This window comes from Phalacrocorax aristotelis, chromosome 4, assembly GCF_949628215.1.
Source record: "Phalacrocorax aristotelis chromosome 4, bGulAri2.1, whole genome shotgun sequence".
Classification (NCBI taxonomy): Eukaryota; Metazoa; Chordata; class Aves; order Suliformes; family Phalacrocoracidae; genus Phalacrocorax; species Phalacrocorax aristotelis.
This window is the reverse complement of record NC_134279.1, coordinates 63,874,543-63,896,743: the sequence shown is the minus strand read 5'-3', so window position 1 is coordinate 63,896,743 and position 22,201 is coordinate 63,874,543. Positions and strand designations below refer to the sequence as shown.

At 38.2% G+C, this 22,201-nt stretch overlaps 1 protein-coding gene across 3 annotated transcripts; it reads left to right on the top strand.

The window, feature by feature from the left end:
* The first annotated feature begins 6 nt into the window (after positions 1–6).
* Positions 7–21,553, top strand: ANAPC4 (anaphase promoting complex subunit 4). Of its 3 annotated transcripts, none has more exons than XM_075091735.1 (28): positions 7–238; positions 869–974; positions 2,068–2,200; positions 3,439–3,513; positions 3,655–3,681; positions 3,788–3,832; positions 6,145–6,229; positions 6,626–6,736; positions 7,314–7,397; positions 7,657–7,743; positions 8,437–8,501; positions 8,595–8,637; positions 8,746–8,822; positions 9,262–9,362; positions 9,446–9,497; positions 9,803–9,858; positions 11,196–11,245; positions 12,151–12,207; positions 12,371–12,427; positions 12,981–13,074; positions 14,735–14,832; positions 15,313–15,374; positions 15,459–15,497; positions 15,584–15,685; positions 16,802–16,879; positions 17,646–17,816; positions 18,977–19,100; positions 19,483–21,553. In XM_075091735.1, the coding sequence occupies exons 1-28, from the start codon at positions 131–133 to the stop codon at positions 19,696–19,698; spliced, it is 2,403 nt and encodes an 800-aa protein (XP_074947836.1). In that variant the 5' UTR covers positions 7–130; the 3' UTR covers positions 19,699–21,553. The 3 variants fall into 3 exon arrangements, with proteins under 3 accessions (XP_074947836.1, XP_074947835.1, XP_074947837.1); XM_075091734.1 differs by having other exon boundaries at positions 29–238; positions 11,196–11,242; XM_075091736.1 differs by lacking the exon at positions 7–238 and adding an exon at positions 272–392 and having other exon boundaries at positions 11,196–11,242.
* The last annotated feature ends 648 nt before the right edge of the window (positions 21,554–22,201 follow it).

Here is a 22,201-nt window from a genome sequence, read left to right as displayed (position 1 = left end):
ACCGCCCCCGGAAGGCGGGAGCGGAGGGCGGGAGGCCGGCGGCCCGGTGGGTGCAGGGGGTGCCCGAAGGGGAAGGGGAAGGGGCCGGGGTCCGCTGCCGCTCGGAGCCCGTCCGGAGCGCCTCGCCGCCATGCCCGCCTTCCGGCAAGTCGGGGAGAAGCAGCTGCCCCAGGAGGTCGTCTTCATGGCCTGGTCCCCCAAGAGGGACCTCATCGCCCTGGCCAACAGGGCGGGGGAGGTGAGCGCGGGGGCTGCCGGGCTTGCGGCTGGCAGGGAAGCGCTGCCTCGTCTGTGCAGGCGCTGAGGGGCCTTTGGTCTTTCCTGTGCTGTAATTCGTGTGAGCTTCGCCGAGCACTTAGGAACAGAAAATTTTCACGGAAGCTTCTCGATATGTACTTCTCTTTCTCTTTTTGCTCTCATATTTCCAAAAAAATCTGCTGATGGTACTGGTCTTAGTGCCTGTATCAGTGGGATTTTAAAGCATGCGAAATTTCCTGTTTAAATGAAATCTATGTTCACGTATTTTTTTTCCTGGAACTGCTGTATGTGCTCATGCGTGAAGACAGACTGTTCTGCTTTCAGGCCATCTTTGCTGGAGAAGTGTGGGTAACCCCGGCTGGTTACAGGCTTCTAGGCTTGTACAGGGGCACAGCTTATTTCTCTGTGTTGCTCTATAGTAAAAAGTAGACAGCCCTCTAAGGTGACATAGGTGACATAGGGGTCAGCCATCTACTAGAGGAGCAGGCGGTATTTAAGATGTATGAGGTAGTAAAGAACAGTAAAAAGGTGCATCTTGAACTGATTTACAAACTGGTATTAATGGGAGAATGTGGTTTATTTTTCTGTCTTCAATGTGTTTGCTTTGTAGGTTTTACTTCATCGGCTTGCGAACTTCCAGCGAGTGTGGAGTTTGCCTCCAAATGAAAATACAGGAAAAGAAGTGACTGCTCTTGCTTGGAGGCCAGATGGCAAAAGTAATGTCAAGTATATGAGATGATATAGTGCGATAAAAATCCCACTGGAAATCAGGGAAAGTTGTGGTGATGGTACCTCTAATGTGTGAAGGAAATTTTCGAGTAAACTGTGTTTGAAGAGAAGGATGGCTTAATTTTATGTAGGGTTATTTGAAGTAATAGAGAGTGTTACGCTGTTGAAAGCAATTGCAAGAAAGATTTGCAAGGTGGATTTATGTCCAAAGTACTACTTTTCAAGGTATAGCCAAGCTTCTAGTTCCTAACTAAGCAAAATATTTTTATATGAATGACAAAATTTATTGTGCAAGTAGAGAGAGGCTGTCTCATCAGGGTTGACCGAAGAGCTTAGCTTATTTAGCATAGACTGAACCTTAGAGGCTAAAATTGCTCTAACAGTACACCAGAGAAGAAAGAAAAAAAAAAAAGCCTTTTCCTTATCAACAGAAGTAATGTTGAAATTAGCGTCTTAATAAACCTAAGCTAGAAATTGGTTAATTTTTCGACTTGTTTAGAGGCTGGAGAATGGGAGCAGTCTTCTTCCATGACATGTGGATAAAAAATATATATAATTTTATGATGGAGTCAGAGGAGTTTAAGAAACTTCTTTTTAAGCTGGTTGCATGTGATTATAAGGAAGCATACAAACCTTTGCCTGCCATATGCTTTTATGGATTAATAAAGTTAAGAAGGTGATGCAAATGTTGCTCAGCAAGTCTTAAATTGTATTTTGTTGTAATAAATCCCAAACCTTCCTGGTGGACGGTCTTTATATACAATTTTGGCCTCAAGTTTGCAAAAACTGAGGCCTCTGCTTTATCAGAACTGTTGTTAGGAGTGTTCAGTTCAACACATAGATAAATAATTGCAGGATTGTGCCTGTGATTAAATTTATCGCCTAAAATACGATAGGAGTTCAAACCTTCATTTTAATGAGTAGGTTTCAAACGAGAATTTGGAAGGACTGTAAGTAGACAAGGAGAAAATTCTGTCCGTAGTCAGCTGGACAGAAAACACGTTATTTTTTAATTCAGTATAAAGTAACTACAAAGTTTTACATGTTGGTTGTTTATATATTTTACTCATCTTTGTCTAGTTTTGGCTTTTGGCCTTACTGATACCAAGCGGATTATTCTGTGTGATGTAGAAAAACCTGAAAGCTTGCACTCCTTCTCCGTGGACTCATCTATTACTTACATGCATTGGATGGAAGTAACTGAGGAAAGCAGGTGAGTCCGAAAAACTCTAGAAGTAAATTATGGGCCGTGTAGTGCCACATTACTAATGGTTTATACTTCGTATGCTACAGCAGTCGTATAATATAATATTATTTAGCTATGGCTTTTTGTTACCACTTGGCTAGGGTTTTCCTTTTGGTTAGAACAGGCACTTTTCATACACTTATTTTTAGTGCTGACATCTTAGTCTTGTGGTTCTTTAGGTTGTACACAAAAATTTCAGTATGATCTTGAGCGCTCACCTCCTAAAAGCCCGGTTAATCTAGTGCTGGCTTGTACAGCCTGTCTTCTGATCCAGTTTACTTCAATACCAACAAATTTATTAAACTAATTATAATAATGTTATGTTCATCTGTTTGGTTAGTCAGAATAAGTATTATATTTAAATCTTTTTTAATTGTGTTTTCAAGATCATTAGTTTGGTGCTTACATCTTTCACTATGTGCCTTTGGTGTTACATCCAACCCCAGTGGCAGTTCTGTTGTGTGTGTACTTGCTTCAGGAGGTCAGGTTGCCCCTAGTGACCATGAGCTCCGTGGCATTAGACAATTCTGTGCAACACTTGTGAGCTGGAGGACGTTGTGGTCCCTATTTCTGTGGTCTTACAAAAACCTCTAATATGCACCTTAGACAATAATGAAATAAGATTTATTTAGAAATGAAGGGGAGGTGTAACCTGACTTGGGGATTTCCCTGCCGCCTACAGAAAACACCAATCTTAAAATAGCAAGAAAATAACTACATCTGAATTGAGTCTAGCATTCTTCCCCTGATGGGGATAGACTTATCTCCTTATTGGGAATCTCCTTGTTCTGGCACGTCTAAAGCATGGTATTAAGTATTGCACTTTAGTTTCCTCTCACTGTAACGTGTCTTTAGAGTGAAGCTTTTTTGAGGCGTAGGGAGGTGGTACTGCAGGGTCGTGCAGGGCTGAAACAGAAAGCCTCAGTCAGTAACTGCATTACAGGTGATGAGGGATTTGGTGGCAAGCTACTGAGCTACCAGATACAAACTATATTCTCTTCTAGTGGGAATAAAAAAAGATTACCAGACTTAGTTTGATCATTTGATAAATTATTGAAGGCCTCATAAGGGATTACCCTCTGATATTTGTAACTCCTTGATATAATGATGTATTGAGTATATGCTGTAACTTTGAAGTTAGAAAGAAATTATCTTCGTCCCCATTTTTACACCTTAGGTGGTAAAGACAGTAATTTCTTTTTCAGTGTTCTTACTTCCTTTTACAATGCTGAGGATGAATCAAATCTCCTTTTGCCTAAACTACCGGCGCTACCAAAAAAGTAAGCATTATACTAGTAAGCTTTAGAAGATACAATTTGTCATTTGAGGTTGTTGTTTTGGTTATTAATCTTTAATGCTCTACAGATGCTTTGGATTAGATGTCTGCTCATTGTTATTGAGAATAATTATTTTGTTTTCAGTTACAGTACCACTGCAAAAATTTTTAGGTAAGAAATTATCATCTTATATCTCTCTTTTTTTTTTTTGTTTTGTTTTGTTTTCTGGTAATGAGACAAGCTACATAAAACCCAATCATGTGTTTTGTATTTTCAGTGAAGAAAAGTCAGATGAGATTATGAAGCTTCTGGGTGATGTAAGGTAAATTCCAAATGTGGACTGTTGTGTTTTTTTTTTTTTACTGGTTAGCTTTTTTTAAAGCTATAAAATAATGGATAAGTGGGTTTACTTTTAAGTTATTCATAATCTGTTTTTAAGGGTCCTGAGAAAGGATACAGAATCTCTCTTTTTTTCATGTACAAAGATAAAGTTCAAAGAAAATATTAAAAAAACAAGTCTTCATCAGCTTACACCTTTTCTCCTCAATTTAGAGGGTTTGTAAGGCACTTTATCAGCAACTGCTGTTGGTGCTGTATCTTCTTTTCCTTAGAAGAAGATTTCTTGGGGTGTATTTGAAGACAATGTTTTATGTGGTACTTAACCTGGTCTTGGAGACAGTTGTGAATGCTTATTATAGATGGGGAATTTCTGTGGGTTTGCCTAAGTGTCACAAAGCTAAACTTAAAATTACCTCTGAAATCAGCTGTATTAGGGTTACTTTAATGTAACGTAAATATCTCTTATTAGGAAACACGTGAGGAGCAGCTGGAGGAAGTGTAGTTTAACAGACTGAGGCTGGCTTTGTGGAGTGCTTGTGGTTCATCTTTGAGGAGGGTGCTTAACTCCTGTGCCTGGTTTTTCCATTTGCTTTCTTCCACTGTTCCTTACAGTGGCATCACTGAGAATCATCCTCTTATTTCAGAATTTGCATATCTCTGTCACCAGTGTCAGCAACTAAACACTGTGCAGCCGCTCAATCACTGCCCCCACCCCTGTGGGATGGGGGAGAGAATCAGAAGGGCCAAAGGAAGAAAACTTGTGGGCTGAGATAAGAACACTTTAATAATTAAAATAAAACAGTAATAGTAAGAATATAACAAAAAGGAAAATAACGAGAGAGAGAGAGAGAGAGGTGAAACCTCAGGAGGAGGGGAAAAAAACCACACAAGTGATGCAGCCACTCACCACCCGCCAACCAATGCTGCTGGTCCCCGAGCTGCGATTGCTGCTTCCCCCAGCCAGCTCCCCCCAATTAATATACTGGGCATGATGTCATATGATATGGAATATCCCTTTTGTCAGTTTGGATCCGCTGTCTTAGCTGTGTCCCCTCCCCTCCCGGCTTCTTGTGCCCCTGGCAGAGCATGGGAAGCTGGAAAAGCCCTTGACTAGTATGAGCACTACCCAGCAACAACTCAAACATCAGCATGTTATCAATATTATTCTCGTACGAAGTCCAAAACAAAGTGCTATACCAGCTACAGTAAAGAAAATTAACTCTATCCCAGCTAAAACCATTTTTACATTTTTAAAGATTTGATATCTCTTCTTACAGTAGGACTTCCGTGCTAGAGAGAGAGATGTGGTGCTGTCAGTGGTGTAGGAGCTTTCTGAATTCTGTGCTTCTTCATTCAATTAATCAAACCAAAAGTTTTTCAGATACTGTTTTGTTAAGTTCTGTCTTGGTTTTAAGGGAAACATTTTCCTTTAGCAGATATTTAGGTGTGTAACAAGCAGAAGTTGCAGTTAATTTTCTCATATTTATAAGGGGACATGCAAAACGTTTCCATTTCTTATGTTGGAGAGCATTACTGCTCACTGTAACGTAAGTAAATACATGTAGTTGAAGATGTATGGATGTGTGACAGCAATAGAAAACCTCCCTGTCCAAAGTCTAACATTTTAAACACAGAGAAAAAGGGAGGGGGCATAGAGAAGTTTTTTCCCAAGTCATTGTAGCAAGTTGATTTTAATTAATGAACAAGACACAGATCTGCCTGTCCCACACCCTGTTCTTTGAGCTGCATTTCTGTTTCTGATGCTGCTGTTACTTGTGGCTGTTGTTTCCTGCTGTATCCATTTCAAATGTTTATTCCCTTTGAGGTTTTGCTGAGGAGCGCCACTGAATGACTGCGACAAACATATTCTGCATGTAGTTAGCATAAACTCGGGGGAATACAAAGGTAGCTTTGTAGGAATGCTTTTCAGCCTGTATTGGTAGGTGGGCTATTGCTAGAAACTGTTAATTTTTCTTCTAGAAGGTATAGGATTAGTGAAGAAGGACTTCTGTGCCTAAACTGTGTTATTTTTTTCCCTATTCTCTCAGTTAATTTAGTCATTGATACTCTTTCTGTAAATGTTAGAGGCAGGTCTTATCAATGAAGTCCAAGCTAATAATTTATTTGTTTTTTAATTTCTTGGATTGTAGACAGTAGCGCAGTGTTTCTTTTTGTTCAGTGATTCTTCGGAGCATCTTTAGTAAAGGGATGTATTTTAAGTATTAAGAATTATATTTGCATGCTTTAGAATTTGTTTCGGTTTGCTCATCAACACACATTCTTCTATTTTTGTAGGCTTAATGCTCTTGTCCTTGGTGGCAGCTCCGGATTTATTGAGATTTATGCTTATGGAATGTTCAAGATTGCTACAGTAACTGGGGTACATTCCATTCCTTTCCATGTTTTTTCTTCATAATATACCAAGCTGCAGCTGAATTGAATGAAAAAAAATATTTATGTATTCTTACACATAAACTTCAACAACCCAGCTTCACTTAAAGAAAGCAATATTTATTTCTTGCAGTCGAGTTGTGGTGTTGTTGTTGGAAAGACATTCTAACTCTGGTGATTTTAACACCTTGTTTCAAATGAAACAAAGTTCAACACTAATCCACAGCAAAAGGAGTGCTTTTGTTCCTGAAGAGTAGCTGAAAATTCCACTTTGTTTTTAAACGTCCTTGAATGCAGCCTTCTTTGTATGTGAATGTGTTAGAGCAGTAAATACATCCTAGCGGAAGTGCAATATTTCATTAACTTTTAAACTGGAATCCTTCAGGTGGCAGGTTCTTGTCGTGGACTATGTTTGTCTAGTGATTTGAAATCACTATCGGTTATTACAGAGATACGAGACTCTTCAGACAGTGAAGCAGAGATAACATATTTTCAGGCAAGTATAGTAATTTGAAAATCTTCTTTAAAAGTAAAACTGCTTTTTAAATTACTTTATGGTAGCTTTATTGCTTTCCTATTATTTGCAGGAAAAACACAATTACTCTTTCCAGCCTTTCTGAAATTCACCCTGATTTAGCTTTTGGATTTATCACGTTAACATGCAGTTTCACTGATGAGGCTGATGATGGTGATGATATGAGGCATTCTTAAAAAATATTACTTTAAATATAACATTCATTTATTCAGTTACTGTAATTTAGATTTTATTCATTCTGCACACACAGGTATAGGAGCAATGCTGTTGATTATCCAGTCTATCCAGAACAGTCATCCTTAGAACTATTGCTGTTATAACTCCAGAATGAGGAACTTCATCAGGAGTTTTTATACGTGGATTAAAAATATTTATTGCCCCTCTGAATTAAATGCATTTCCCTCTTAAAATCAACTTTGAGGAAATGAGAAACGTCTGTTTTCCTGTGGGTCCTCCCCACCTGTCTTTTCATTTCTGTAATCTAAAATTCCTTAAAAAAAAATCATCTGTTAACTGCTATCTGTTTCATTTGTTATAGCTGGACACTAGCCTATTATCAAGTTACTTACCTGAGGTAACTCGAATGGCCCGGAAGTTTACTCACATTTCAACTCTGTTACAGGTACAGTTGTGTTAGCACATCTTTTTAATAGCACAGATCTTACAGGCTTCAGTATTCTTAACACGAGTGAAATAAATGTTTGCTAGTAGGAAGCTTAAGTTGGTTTTAAGTAAATGTAGAGCTTTGACTTGGAATTTGATAATACATTTTATATGTTATCTGTAGTATATCTTCCCTTTGTATTGTAACATCCAGTCCTTGCATGTGTTTTGAAGGAGGGAAAAAGGGAATAACGCTGATGTCTCTATCTGTATTACAGTATATAAAGTTGTCACTGACGTGCATGTGTGAAGCATGGGAAGAGATACTGATGCAGATGGACTCGCGGCTGACAAAGTTTGTACAGGTACTGTAGTATTAACCACTCTTTTGGAAAAAATCTTGCGGTAGTTCTGTTGTTCATGTTAACTTACTGCGTATCTTAATGTTGTTTAAGCATAATGCCTCCAGATAACAGTTTCTTGAGTTCGGAGGCAACCTGGAACCTACTCTGTGTCAGGTGCTCTGACGCTGAAGATATCTGCGTGCAATCAAGCACGATTGTATTGTGATACTTCTTTGTTTTATTTATTCAAAGTTCCTTAAAAGTGATATTTTTCAGCTTGCACAGCTTTTGATGAGTTGCTTTCTATTTAAGATTGGGCTCTGTACTTCAGTGATTGATAAACTGAATACTGTAAATGTTGAGGAACAGCCCACCAGCACTTACAGCTTAGTTCAGCAGAGCATGTATGACAGCCGTGATTAAGATGCTCTTGGATTTGCTTAAATTTTGTGTTCATTGACCATGGCTAGAAGTTAATTGAATCAAAAATTTTTTTAAAGAGGATCTTGGTGATGGCAAACTGCTTAGAATTTTTACTGGGTAATACAATTGAAAATAAAATACCAGAAAATTTCCAGTGATCAGTAGTCCGATTTCAGCATTCAAGGATATGGGTGGGTTTTCCGATATACTTTAATTGAAGTGTTTGTGAGATTATTTGGTAGCCTGGATTTAATCTCTTTACTAATCTATTTCAATCATTTTGACTGACAGGAAAAGAATACAACTACCTCTGTTCAGGATGAGTTTATGCAGCTGTTGTTATGGGGCAAAGCAAGGTAGTTACTGTTGTTTTGTCTGAGCATGCATTTGTGTTTGGTACTGAAATACAAAATGAATGCATATTTGGTTCTCTTCCCCACCCACTTTAGTCTGGAACTTCAGGCGTTACTAATGAACCAACTGACAGTAAAGGTATGGTAATATTTTTTAACATATTAGAATAGTTTATGTCAATATCTTTTAATCACTGTTCTGTTAAGTTAACACAAGATTATTTTGTTTGTATTCCTTTATTAACAGGGTTTAAAAAAACTCGGTCAGTCCATAGAGTCTTCCTATTCCAGTATACAAAAGTTGGTCATAAGTCATTTGCAGAGGTAAGTCACAGAATGTCCAATGCGTTATAGACAAAATGGCATGTTATATCCTTTGCTAAAAGGCAGTGTGCTGTATCGGTGGTTCTTTGTATGCAGGTGTGCAGGAGGCTCTGATCACGGCAAAATGTACTGATTTACTTTTGGGTAGTGGAGAGCTATTGAAGTATTTTGAACAATCTCTGGGACACATCACCTGTATATGACTATCTGGTGTGTTTGTAGGATAGTTGCAAAATATCCACACCAACTTTGTGTGGTGGTTAAAATCATTAGGACAATATTTGCTTTTCTGTGAAGTGATACTTTAGCTCTTGTATGCCAGACCACCTTACAAAGCTCTCCACTTTGCACATTAAATGATAAAAATGTAGCATACAGTGAAGCAGTGAATTTCCAAAGGGTGGCTAAAAGGTTCTACTTCTTTGCTCTGCCTTCCTAGTGGCTCTGAGGCACTGTTATACCACTTGAGTGAGTTGAAAGGAATGGCTTTATGGAAACAAAAATATGAGTCTCTGGGCTTAGATGCATCTGGAATTGAAGGTACAGTAGTGTGTGTGCATGCTACTTACCCACTCTGATTTCACTTCTGAAACCTTAGTAATAATGGTGAGCTCTTTTTGCAGAGGCTATTACTGCTGTTGGTTCTTTCATCCTGAAGGCGAATGAGCTGCTTCAGTAAGTATGAAGTCTGGAGAATTTAAAAAACATGCCTATTGAGCCTTGTATCTAAGGGGAGGCATGTGGCTGGGTATAGAGGAAGTTGGGAGAACAGGGCTTCTCTGTGGGGGTGAGCGTTTATCTTGTCTTGCTGCATCTCATAGACTCATACCCCAAGAACAGCCTTACTTGGAAGGTTGTGCTGGGCGTTTTTTAGTAAATTGATAGTGCTTGCAGGCCTTCCTGTAGTAAAGATGGGACTTAAGCCTGGAGCAGCTTGTGACATTTAGATCTGGTAATTTCTTTTCTTCTTTCTTGCTCAGAGTTATCGACAGTAGTATGAAAAACTTCAAAGCATTTTTTCGATGGCTGTATGTTGGTAAGCTTGATGACACAGTAAGCATCTAGTATCTGTTTTGTATTGTAAGCATTGAAATGTCAGCAAGTAATTAAGCCAATCTTAGTTATAACCATCTATTTATTTCTATCATAGAAAATTTCTGGGCATCTAAAAGGTTACAGTTGATGAGGCAAGAATAATTACAATATAAAACACATGGATCATAAATTTGATAGTTCTCAGTTAAACTTAGGGTGTGTACAGTGGCTATTGTATATAGTTATCCTGTAATGTTACTCTGAACTGTTGCCTGCTTCATGAGCAATTTGCTGGTCTTGACTTGGAGAAATCAAAGGACTTTACTAAGTTTACACTAAATTTGAAGTATAGTCTAACTCTCCTTTACTCTGTTGCTTGGGGTTTTCTCCTGTGGAGACCTAGTTAGCTGTAAGGTTATGCACAGATGTAAACAGACTCTGAATGCCTGGATGCACTTAATAGCCACCTCCAATTGTACCTGGGTAGCTGCAGGTAAGATGTTAGAAGGAAGTGCAGAATGCTGGAGGTATTTAAAAGATGTGTGGGCATGGCACTTGAGGGCATGGTTTAGGAGGCATGGCAGTGTTTGATTGATGGTTGGACTTGATGAACCTAGAGGTCTTTTCCAACCTTAATGATTCTATGATTCTATATTTTAGCCTGCTTGTTTTTATAAAGTGGTTATGAATAGGTTTATAATTTTTAATTGATCTTTTTAGAACTACTTTACAAAAAACTAAGCAGTCTTACCAGATACTGTAAAAGCACCAGAAATGCAGTGTTAGCACTTACTGGCAGGAAAATAATAATTTTAATTTTAAAAATTGCAGAAAGCAGAACTGTCGGAGTTGTCTGTCATAACATTAGAATTTTAATTTTTTAACTCTTCACTCTGTGTGTGTGTGTGTTGGAACTAAACAGAACTGTTTATCTGAGCCTTGTTGATTTATAACTACTTCAGTGTAATTTTCTTAAAACACATTATTCTGGGCATGGCAGTATTCATGTATTTTATATATATCCACTATACTACTTTTAGTATGTACATTAATATATTTTTATGAACCCATTTTATAATAATCTTGTCTCAGTCTTCTAGAGGGTACAATGCAGATGGAAAAGATTAAAGGTAAAAATTCTCCAAGATTTGTATTGTAAACTAGTGGGGCAAGTGAGGCTTAATTTCAGTCTCAATTCATAATTTTTCATTCCAGACTCTTACTTCTGACAAATTCTTTCCTATTTTGTCAGCAGTGTCTCATTAAATAGCCATGGAAAATTAAGAATATTAGGAAAACATTAATATTAATGCAGTAAGAATGTAATTTCTCCCTCAGCCATGTTGAGGATGTCAGAAGATCACGTGCTTCCAGAGCTGAACAAGGTAGTAGTAACATTTTCTAATAAATGGTAGTATATTCTGTATTCTGCTTGACTTAGAGGGCAAGATTAAAGGTTGAGTCTCTGCCATTTTTTTGAGAAAGTTGATGGCTGCAGATTCACGCTAATATGCTGTCTCACATGAATTACTTTTTCTGTTTTCTTTGTTAATACTATTCTTTCAGTACACTATGTGTGAATGCGAGACCTCTGCTTATAGCAGCTCTTTATATACCAATAATGACTAAGTTAACTGGAATGGGATTTTAACATCTTTACCAGTGCCCTGCTAGAAGAGACGGAAAACACCTGCATCAGATTTGCAGACACCATCACACTGGGTGAACCAGTTAATATGCTTGAGGGCAGAGGTGCCTTCCAGAGGGAAATAGATAGGCTGGAGGAGAGGTCAGATGGGGACCTCCTGAAGTTCAGTAAGGGCAAATGCGAGGTTCTGTCCTGGGGAAGAGTAACCCCCTGCCATCGCACAGCAGGGCCCCAGCTTGCTGAGGAGCAGCTCTGCTGAGATGGACTTGGGGATGTTGGTGGATGCGAGCTGGGCATGAGCCAGCAGTGTGCCCTGGCAGCAACGGCTGCCCACAGTAACCAGGGCTGTACTAGCAGGAGCACGGCCAGGTTTAGGGAACCCTCCTTACTTAGCACTCATCAGATCGCGTCTAGAATACTTCCTGCACTTTGGGGCCCTCCTATGCAAGATGGACATGAATGAACTGGAGTGAGTTCAGCAGAGGGCTCCCAAGCAGGTTGGAGGCTGGAGCACTTCCCCTGTGAGGACAGGCTGAGGGAGTTGTGCTTGCTCAGCCAACAGAACATGTGTTCTGTGCTCATTGAAATGTATTAATGTATTTCTTATCCTTTGCTTTTCGCACTTTGCTTTTTTTTTTCTTTTAGATGACTCAAAAAGATATCACGTTTGTTGCTGATTTTCTTACTGAACACTTCAATGAGGTAAGTTATATTGGTTTGCCAAGTACAGCATCTGACAGTATTTTTGCTGCCAAGAACTGAATCTGAAAAACCCTATAATAAAATAATTCAATCGTATATTTGTACACTGCTTCTCATTAACTTTGGGTTTAAATAATGGTTTTGTTTGCATTATTTTTTTCAGGCACCAGAACTTTACAATCGTAAAGGAAAATACTTCAATGTGGAGAGAGTTGGCCAGGTAAAGAACTAGGGAGTAAATGGAAAAAGAATAAATGAGAAAATCCTTAGATGGAGAAGCTTCTAAAGCTGTGGCCACTTTCCTTCTCTGTCCCTTTTGCTTTATGTTGCACATTCCAGTAATGGTAAAGGAGAGTATTTTAATTATTTTCCACTATTATTAGGAACAGGAGCGTTTAAAAACATATCTTATAGTTTTACCTTACACAGGATGTATTTTTAGGAAAAGGACGAAACCTCTTTGGAGCCAGCAATAGTTACGTAAAACTGAAACGTGCTTGTTGTCTTTATGCCATTAATCACTGGATTTCAAAATATTTGTGCTCAAACTTGATTTAAAAACAAGTTTATTCTGGAAGTATCACCATATGATCTTAGACAATAGTTGATTTTTCTTATTGTTTCAAGAAAGGGTAGAATATTTAGTTTTAAGAGCAGGGCACGTTAAACTACGAGGAAATGTTTAACAGACTTGTGAGGGGCAATGCTAGAGGTGAATTCTAATGTCTTTTATTCTTAAAATGCAATCTTAAAAATGTCTGTTTCTTTTCTAGTACTTGAAGGATGAAGATGATGAACTTGTATCACCACCTAATACAGAGGGAAACCAGTGGTTTAACTATCTTAAAAATAGTACTCATCTTAAAGGTAACGTACGCTTTATTAAAAAGTAAAAGTGCATCAAAGGTATGCATAGAATATTAGAAAAGTAGAGGAGTAATCTGGTTTTTAATGCTTATGTGTTATTTCTAATAGTGTTAATTATGGGTCTCCATCTGAGTAGAATAAAATAAATGGGCCATGTTGTTTTACAGTTTTTGTGTAGCTGCTTACCCAGTCAATTACCATTTTCTGGGTGTTAGGAGTTTCCTACTGTTTATGTATGAGTCTCAGAAATGTTGGCTTGGAAGGAATCCCAGGAGATGTCTGTTTTAGGAGATCTTAATTCCAGTTCAAGGAAGTAATAATTATGCTTAGGTCATACCTGGGGGAAGTGTCCTAATTTGTTCTCTTTGACTGGAGTCTGAGACTATTTTGTTAATTAGTGGTAAAAAAGAAGTAAGAGACTAGAACAAGCTGAGGTTGAAAATTATTCTTGTTTAATTTTAGAAACCATAGACTAACTTCTACAGCATAAGCTGTCTCATAATAGAATTTGCTATGGCTGCCTTTTTCATGCCTGTTTAATTCAGTGAAAAGGGGGGAGGTGGTAGCATTTTTGTTTGGCAAAGTAGTATTTAGAAAACGTATTTTTAAATACACTTCAAAAATATGTTTCATGCTTTAAATGTGTAAACTACTTGACTGGTCATTTCTGTTACTACCCAAGATTCATGATTGTTTGTAGAGGTAGTTTGTAAGTGGTTTTGCTGGTATTAATTTGGCAAGTATTGAGGTGTTTGTTTTGCTCTCAGATCTGTAAGGTGTATAGGACAAGCTGCTTCTGTCATTGACACTTTTTACCCTTCTTTGGTGTTTTATATTGCTTTGTTGGTTTATGTAATTTTATCATTTTTCCAGCTAACATTAGAAAATAAACAGGTTATGTACTTAAAATAAGTACAAAAGCTTAAAGTCTTCTTACAAAGTATGGAAATTATTTTGCTGAAACAAGATATTTTACAACAAATGTGCTTTTAGGTCTCTGGTAAATGCATTTCTTCTTTTTTTTTTTTTTTTTTTTTTTTTTTTTTTTTGCAATTTTGAATGGGCTGTGAAGAAAAGCTGAAGGGGCAGACCAGCTTCCATTTCTCATTCATTTATCTACTTTCATATTGTAATCCAGTCAGTTACTTGAGTTAGAATTTATAATCAGGCAATGATTTAGGTGGTCACCTAATCCAACCAAAGCAGGGCTAATTCTGAAGCTAGGCTGGGTTGCTCAAGACTTTGTGCAGTCGAGTCCTTTACACCTGCAAGGATCGAGACCCTGCAGCCTCTGTGGGCACCCGGCACCAGTGACTAATCAGTCCTCATGAAAACTTTTTTCCGTGTACGTGGTTGGAAATTCCCTTGCTGGAGCTTATGACTGTTACATCTTCCCCTCTTAGTGGGTGCAGCTTTGAAAATTATGTCTTCTGTAACTCCTCCTCTAGGCAGCTGGAGAGAGCAACAGGTTCCTCCTTGTTAGCCCTCACTCCTCTAGGCTGAGTGAACCCAGCCCCCTCAACTTCTTGTAATGCATGTGCTCTAGCCCTGTGACCATCTTATTGACCCTCCAATGGACTCATTCCAATTTGTCACTATAAGTGTAGTATGTTTTTATAGAGAAACAAGCATTTTTTAAATGAACTTTATCTGTTTACAGAAAGTCCACTTTTGTTTCCCTACTATCCTGAGAAATCACTGCATTTTGTCAAAAGGCAAATGGAAGGGGTCATTGACCAGTGTTTACAAAAGCCAGCAGTAAGTTCAATTTGTATAAATGATAACTTTCTTTTAGGAGTAGCAGTCAACTGAAGGTAGTAGTCCTGCTTAGTAAGGCCTACAACTTCGCATGTAGCCCAGCTTCACCACTGCTGGGATATCTCAAGCCTTTGGCTAGGGAGAGCGTAATGGGGGATTTTTTGTTTTGCGTCTTCTGTTCCCACATTATTGGATCTATTTTTAATGTTAATTAGCTTGGTATGTGTACTGTGTACTAGATAACTGTGTTATTTGGCAATACATTAGTCTATATATTATGAAGAAACATGACACAAGTGTATCAAATGACAGTAGTGTTTGCATTAGGGATGTTTATTCCAGCGTAAATATTGGTGGATTTTTCTTTCGGATGTACTCAGTTGGTTTTGTTTGTCTGGTTGGGAATTTTTGGTCTTAAAAAGGTGTATAATTATGAATAACTGCCTGCATTTTTTGTCCTGTTTTCATTATATTTGTTAGGATGTAATTGGAAAGTCAGTGCATCAAGCAGTCTGCATGTCTCTCTATAAAACTTCCCAAAGGTATTTCTTTACGGTATTTCTAAAGCTTAGTTGCACAAAACTACATTAGCATTTTATAAACTGTTTTGCTTTTTTCCTTTTCAGTGAAGATTCCACACCTCAGTTATCTAAACTACCATTTCTGTAAGTGTGCTGCTATTCCTTGTTCTATGTCATTTACCAATTATTAAAACTTGACCTAAATTTTCATTTCCTCCCTCGCATTACAGGTGGAATGACAAAATATCCAATATACATTATGTTCTCTTCACCATATTAGAAAATTCTATTTCTAAAATATACATTTTGAGGAGACATACTGATACTTCCAGGTAAGACAGAAAGCGGGGAAGAGTGGTTTGCGAGCTTCAGCACATGTGTACAGAGACAATTACAATTTGAATCTTTTTGTAAGAAAAAAATGGAATGAGCAGCATGAATACAATCTTTCTTGGATACTAAAGGAAAATGAGGAGGACATCAGAAAATGGAGCAGGAATTTGTGTTGTATTACACTCAGAAAAATCTAATCACAAGACCTAAGATGGTTTTAGGCTTAGGAAGAAAAATCAGGCTTCCTTAGTTCTGCTCCTCGCAGAATTACTTGCTTGTGCAAACTCATGAGAAATTACAGGGAATCACGCTTTCAATGTTGCTTTGCCTTACTGTAAATATTATTCTTTGATAACCCCTTGCAGCCTGTAATTTAATACTCTAAGGAAAAATGGGAGGTGGCATCAGAGGTGTAACAAATAGCATACATCTCTTTTGGGTTGTAGTTTTGTGTACCTTCAGGAGTTTCTGTGTCCAAGATGCGGTTTGTCACTGCCTAGTTGTGCTGATACAACTGTTTAAGAGGCATTCTGACACTGGGATCACTGAAATGACCTGGGTTTAGAAAACAACAAAAACTCCTCTGTAAAATACTGGTTTTTATAATCTGTGTCCTTTAATCTGAGGAGATAATGAACTGTGATAGGGGTGGGATTTCTTAAAGCAGTTTTACTTCTTAAGAAAGCACATGGTGAAACTATCTTCTGTATTTCCCGTTGACAGCTGATGATGACAAAATTACAGCTGTGTGGTGTAGTTTCTATCCTATTTCTTCCCTCATTGATATGTAAAATTGTCTAAACTCATTTTCTGTAGATCTGAGTAACAACGTAATGGACCTGAGACTAGGACGGTTGAGCCAAGAGTTCAGCAAAGAAGAGCTGTATCCCACAAGCCAGGCGCAGTTTCTCATTTGACTCCATTAGTCATGTTTTGCTGAGGGGCAGAAGAAATCAAAAGGTTCCCATGTACCAGTTACATCATCTTGGGACGTAGCCATGTATTATGCTACATTAGACAGGCTTACACTGTCTCTTACCATGGTTGTCATTAGGGATTTTGGATTCTCTGTGAATGGAAATTAGTCACTGAGATAATGAACACTGTTCTTCTAGGTCTGTCAATAATGGAATTCTTGCAGTAGATTTTGGAAACTTCTTGAACAACAGTATAAATGAGAGCTCAGACTCCAGGTCAGTATATTTGATTTTTCTTCCAGAACTGCAGATTGATAAATTGAAGACCATGTTTTCTAGTGTTTATTTTACTTTAACTTCTCAGGCACTGTAGTTTGGCTTTTATCCTGCAAGTTACTACTTTAGACGCTAGACCAGCTTGTAGTCCCCACATGAGTCAGGCTGTAAGAAATGGCACAGGTGCATGAAGCTGTAGGATTGCAGGAGTCTTATTTTGTGCTTCATCTCAAGGTCAAGTAAATTTTAGTTTTCTTGTTGAAAACTAGAGCTTTAGCACATGTGCAAGAAACAAAGCTCGCTGGAAATATCTCTTGCTTGTATCTGTGATGTTCTTTAAGACGGAGTGAGATTTGTGATGCCTGAATGGAGGCTTCTTAGAAAGCATGGCAGACTAAGCTCATCCTTTTAATGTAGAAAGGCCAGATGTGATTGCTCTCAGTACCTTCAGTTGTGTTTCTAAATTTTCTTTGGACCTTGTTGTTTACTGTTTCTTACCTTTTACCTGAAATGGGAAAAAATAAAGATTGCTACTAAGTTTTGGTTGTTTCATATTTGCTTCAGAATAATTTTTCCTACATGATACAGGAGTGGTTGTGGCTGTCTTTCAGTGTCTTAACTGCATGGCTGACATTTTTTATCATTTACAGTAAAGTTCACTGTTAACTACTAAATACTTTTTAACATGAACGCTGTGCAACTTAAAAATATTTTAGTTCTGTATTCAATGCCATTTCTTGATGCTTTCTAAATTATTTTCCTACAGATGCTACAGTTGTTTAGATGCACACTTCTATGATGATGAAACTGTAACTGTAGTTCTGAAGGAGAGTGTGGAACAAGAGGGGAAGGAGAGAGTCTTGGCTCAGTTGCCTTTATCTTCAGTGTACACAGATGAGGACCAAGACAGAGAATTCATCTGGGATTCTACTAAAAGGTAAGAAAAAACTTTGAGATAGTCTGAAAATGCAGAACTGAAAAGCACATTTAAGCAAATATTCTAACTGTGCACAGTTACTCATGCTTTGCACGTATGTGTGCAAATACTCTAAAGACGAAAAACTCTTTTTGTGCCAGGGAGAGTGGGGTGGGGAGATGAAAGCTTCCTAAACAGTTTGGTTTGTGGTTTTCTTGGAGGTTGGGTTGGGGTTGGTTTTGCATTTTTTGAGACTGAATGCTACCTGTGTACATGGCTCTCAGGAAATGGGAGGACCAGTTGAAAACATCCTGTAGAATCAGAAGTTTTCTTTTGTTTAGAGGATGCTAGCTTTGCTGGTCAAAATACTTGATTTTTGTTTTCAGCATATTTACTCTGCCTTGTAATAGGATACACAGAGATTTCTTCATCTTTCCCCTGGTAGTCATGCCTAAAATTATTGTCAGCTTAGCCTCGAAACATCAGAATTGGTGCTTCTCTCTCTGTTGGTATAGAGAGAGGCGAGGGAAAAAAGGTCCATGTAGTTCAAGTGGTGAATCCAGTATATTAGTTGTTGTGCTTCACTTGCTTTTTCTTTTTTCCTCCCTATGCCTCTCTGGTGGATGGCTGAATATACATTTTTACCTCAGAATAGAGAGCCATACTGAGCTATAAATATTTTTTTTATGCCACAAAGAAATTGTGTATTGAAGAATGAACAGAAGATAAACTAATCCTGGCTAGGGAGTTCCTTTGTACAGTTCCTATGAGTGGGGATGAACTGGGGTGTACGTCTTTGAAAGGTCATGGTGGCCAGACTTCTAAGTGGAGGCATCACCTGCAAGAGTTTGTTCAGAAACTCCTCTTCATGCAGAGGAGAAGTTTGAAGGGAGGCCATCCTCATCCTCCTGCTGCAGCTGTTACTTGTGGGAAGGTCAGGCTTTACAACTCCTCACCTCCTGTAATCTTTTACCTCAGTTGAAACATGCTGTCTCTCCACAGTTGGATTCCCCACTCTAGAATATCCGTAGCACCACTATGATGGTTTCAAATGCTTATGAGCTTGTTGCTTATGATATAACAAAACTTAAACATAAAAAACTGGACTGACCGAGGTTTGTCTTAGTACTGGAATTGTTTCTTATGTACTAGTGTTGTGCTTTTCTTCTTGCTATGTGCAGGCTGGATGAGCAAAGTGGTGAGATATCCACACGTACTGTCATCTTGGAGAATCAGTGGAGAGTGCTGGAGAATATGAAAGCTCAGTATGTTTCTGTAAATGGCATTAGAAAAGTTTCCTGTGTGGTAAGTACAGTATCTATGAACAAGCCTGTAAATTATTAAAGAAAACATGCTATGACTGGTGAGAGTGGTAACCTCTTTCTGCCAATTTAGTGAGATTTCTCAAAACATTTTTTTTTTAACAAATAGATTATTCTCTGATAATCTACAAGCATGTCAGGCTACAGTCATACTTCTTTCATAATGCAACACGGAAAAACATTAACAGAAGTTAAAAGATCTACTTGCTTTACTTTTCAGCCTACAGAGCAATAAAAAAGTTGCTTATTTCCTTGAAACCTCCATTTCAAAGATAAAGGCTGTTTTCAAAGCTATTGGCTGACATTTAAAATGGCATTGGTGCTTTTATTTATTTATCAACGGAAACTTCTCAATGTCTCCGTAGCTAAGTTCAAATCTACGTCATGTGAGGGTGTTTGAGATGGATGTAGAAGATGATGGGGAAGTTGAGGAAGAAGAGGAAGAAGAAACAACTCAGATTGCAGCTGGGGAATCTGATGAACTGAATCAGTCTGCAGATAACCAGGACAGTGCGTGTGGTGCATCTGCTGAAGAACTACCTGATGAATCTGAAGAACCAGAATCAAGTCTGGATCCTTGACATAGGCTTTTATATTGGTAAAAGGACAAGACTGTCGTCTAACTTCAGGCTGCTGAGATGATGTATCGTGTACCTACTCAAGCAGCTGTAGTAGGATGTTGTTTGTCAGAATTCTGTATTGCTTCTCAGCTAAGACTGTCTTGTGTTGTAGAGTACATTTATTTGACCCTTTTTTTTGTCTGGCACATGATTTGGTATGAACTAAGTTTCCTTGAGAGCTTTTTCGTTTGTATTTTTTAATAGGTGAGGAGAAGAAGAAATACCAGCTGATATTTTTGTAGTTAACCTGGTCAGTCCTGAATACTGTTACTAAGATAAAATGAACTTTTATGTGAAGCAACCAACTCAGGATGGAATTCTTTTCTTCTCAGACTTTGTTCTATTAGTGGGTACAGAAGCTTCCTGTAGAGCTGAAATTTAAGAGTGTGTATGGCCAACAACAAGCTTGCAGATCAGCTTAAGATTAGTTAGGCAACAAAATTTAGCAATTCTTACTTAAATGTGTACTTCTAAAAACTCTTTTGCTAACATTTGTCCTCCATAAGACAGTATTTCAGCCTGTGCAGTTCTTTAGTCCTCAGTACAACATTTGTGTGTGTGTTTGTGTGTATGTTTTGTCAAATGTTTGCGTGTCTCAGCCTGCCTGGTTTCTGTGGGATTGTTCCTGAAAGTCTGTCTTCTCCATCTGGTATTTTTGTAATGAAAAGTTAAAACAGAGAGTATATTTTTTTATTCTGATGTGGTATTGTATTTCATGCATAGGCTTCAGCATAATCCTGTTCCTTGGTAATTTATATATTGCTGTAGCAATGGTTTAGTGCTAAGTAGAAGCTAGAAACAGTGTTTAGAAATCTAAGATGTTTTCTTCTTCCCTACTAGCTGTCAGAGTCTTGACAGACTTAAAACTCAGCTCTTTGAATGAACAATGGTGCTAAATGCATTATCTTCCTTCAGAACTGTGAGTGTACCTTGTATTTGTGAAGAGGACCAGGTCTTAAGCATGTGCTCCATTCTGTACTTCAAAGATAAATAAATCTTCTTAAATTGCTATTTGACATTGCAACAATCAAATACTGGACTTATCCTCTGTCTCTTGTTTTGAAATATGCCATTTTTTGGTAACTTTTTAAAAGCGGACTTTTGAAGTTTTTGGACTGTTTGGAGGAGACCGTTGTAAACAAAGCTGTTCAGTTTTGAGAGACACTTCTTATTTTTTCCCTTCCTTACCAACCTCCTTGAAAGCTGCTTGCTGTTCAGCATTCTCATCTGACAGATGCTAATGGTTGAAGGCATAATAAAGCTGTGGGACAGGAGGGGCAGAAATGCCCATTCAAAGTGTTGTGGATTTTCTGTGTAGAGCAGTTACTCTTCATGAGAAATTGCTGCTACAACAGAAGCCACTCGGCTTAAGCCTGGCCTTTTGTTCTTCCAGGAAACTTTTGCTTCTGATCTAACTTTACGAGTTGTCACACTAGAGTGCTTGGAAACAATTGTTTTGCTGTGCTTCTGCTAAGTAGTTTTAGTCCATGGGTATATGGAAATCTGATCTGTCCTGCTCATAATTGTTTCTAAATTTGTGTTAATAGCAGGTGTGTCCTGTGCCACAGGGGCATGCCCTTCAGAAATCTCCCTGAGGTTATTATATGCACTTTTCTAGTCCAGACTTGGATATACTTGAGTCAAGGGGATTTTTTTCTGTCTTGGATAAGTACATGTGTACTTCCTACATTTCACAGTGACATGGTATGAATGTACCAGTTTAGGTCAGTGCTTCTGAACGCATTGCTGATTCCTTCTGCCAGAGTTCTTTTTATTTTGTTACCAGATTTCTGTAATAATAAATGTCAGTAATGTGCTTATGCATCTGTTTTCAAAAGGGTGATAGGAAGTACTTGACATAGAAGTTTTTCAGGATTTTCATGGTGTCTGGATGCAATGATCTCACTTGCCACTTTGATCACTTCTTCATCATCCTTTTTTATGCTAAGTGAAAGCTCATTCAACCTTTTTCTGCTGTGAGTTCTCATTCTTTCTTGATGGTTTTCTAGTCAAAAGAATTTTTATATTGTCAGCAAGTGTGCACACAATCCACTTTTTGTAATCCTAATCCTCAGGTCTCTGGGAATCATTTGCTGCTGCCTCTTTTTTAATATCTACCTGTTTTGTATTTGTCATTTGTGGTATTTCTAGTTTTTTAAAGGTCTTAGGCACCTTTTCTTTTATTTTCTGCCATTCACTTTGTGTAATCCCTTTTCCAGACCTTTTGTCCATGCCTTTTCTGCCTGATCTCCATGACTTGAAAACTTGCCATGAGTTTCTGCTTCAATCTCTCACCAGTTGGTGCTGTTTTGCTTCACAACCTGGGCATGCCATGGTACCGTTGCCTCCCACGTATATGGATTTCATTGCACACTTGCCCCTGCCTTCATAAATGAACACTTCAGCTGCTCAAAAAGACAAGAGTTGGATGGAGAGAAATAGCGAACTAAAGCTTGTTTTAGTT

Coding starts and splice junctions, on each gene's coding strand:
- ANAPC4 (XM_075091735.1), top strand. CDS start 131: ATGCCCGCCTTCCGGCAAGTCGGGGAGAAGCAGCTGCCCCAGGAGGTC. Junction 8,502..8,594: donor TTGTTATGGGGCAAAGCAAG/GTAGTTACTGTT, acceptor CACCCACTTTAG/TCTGGAACTTCAGGCGTTAC. Junction 9,859..11,195: donor TTTTCGATGGCTGTATGTTG/GTAAGCTTGATG, acceptor TTTCTCCCTCAG/CCATGTTGAGGATGTCAGAA.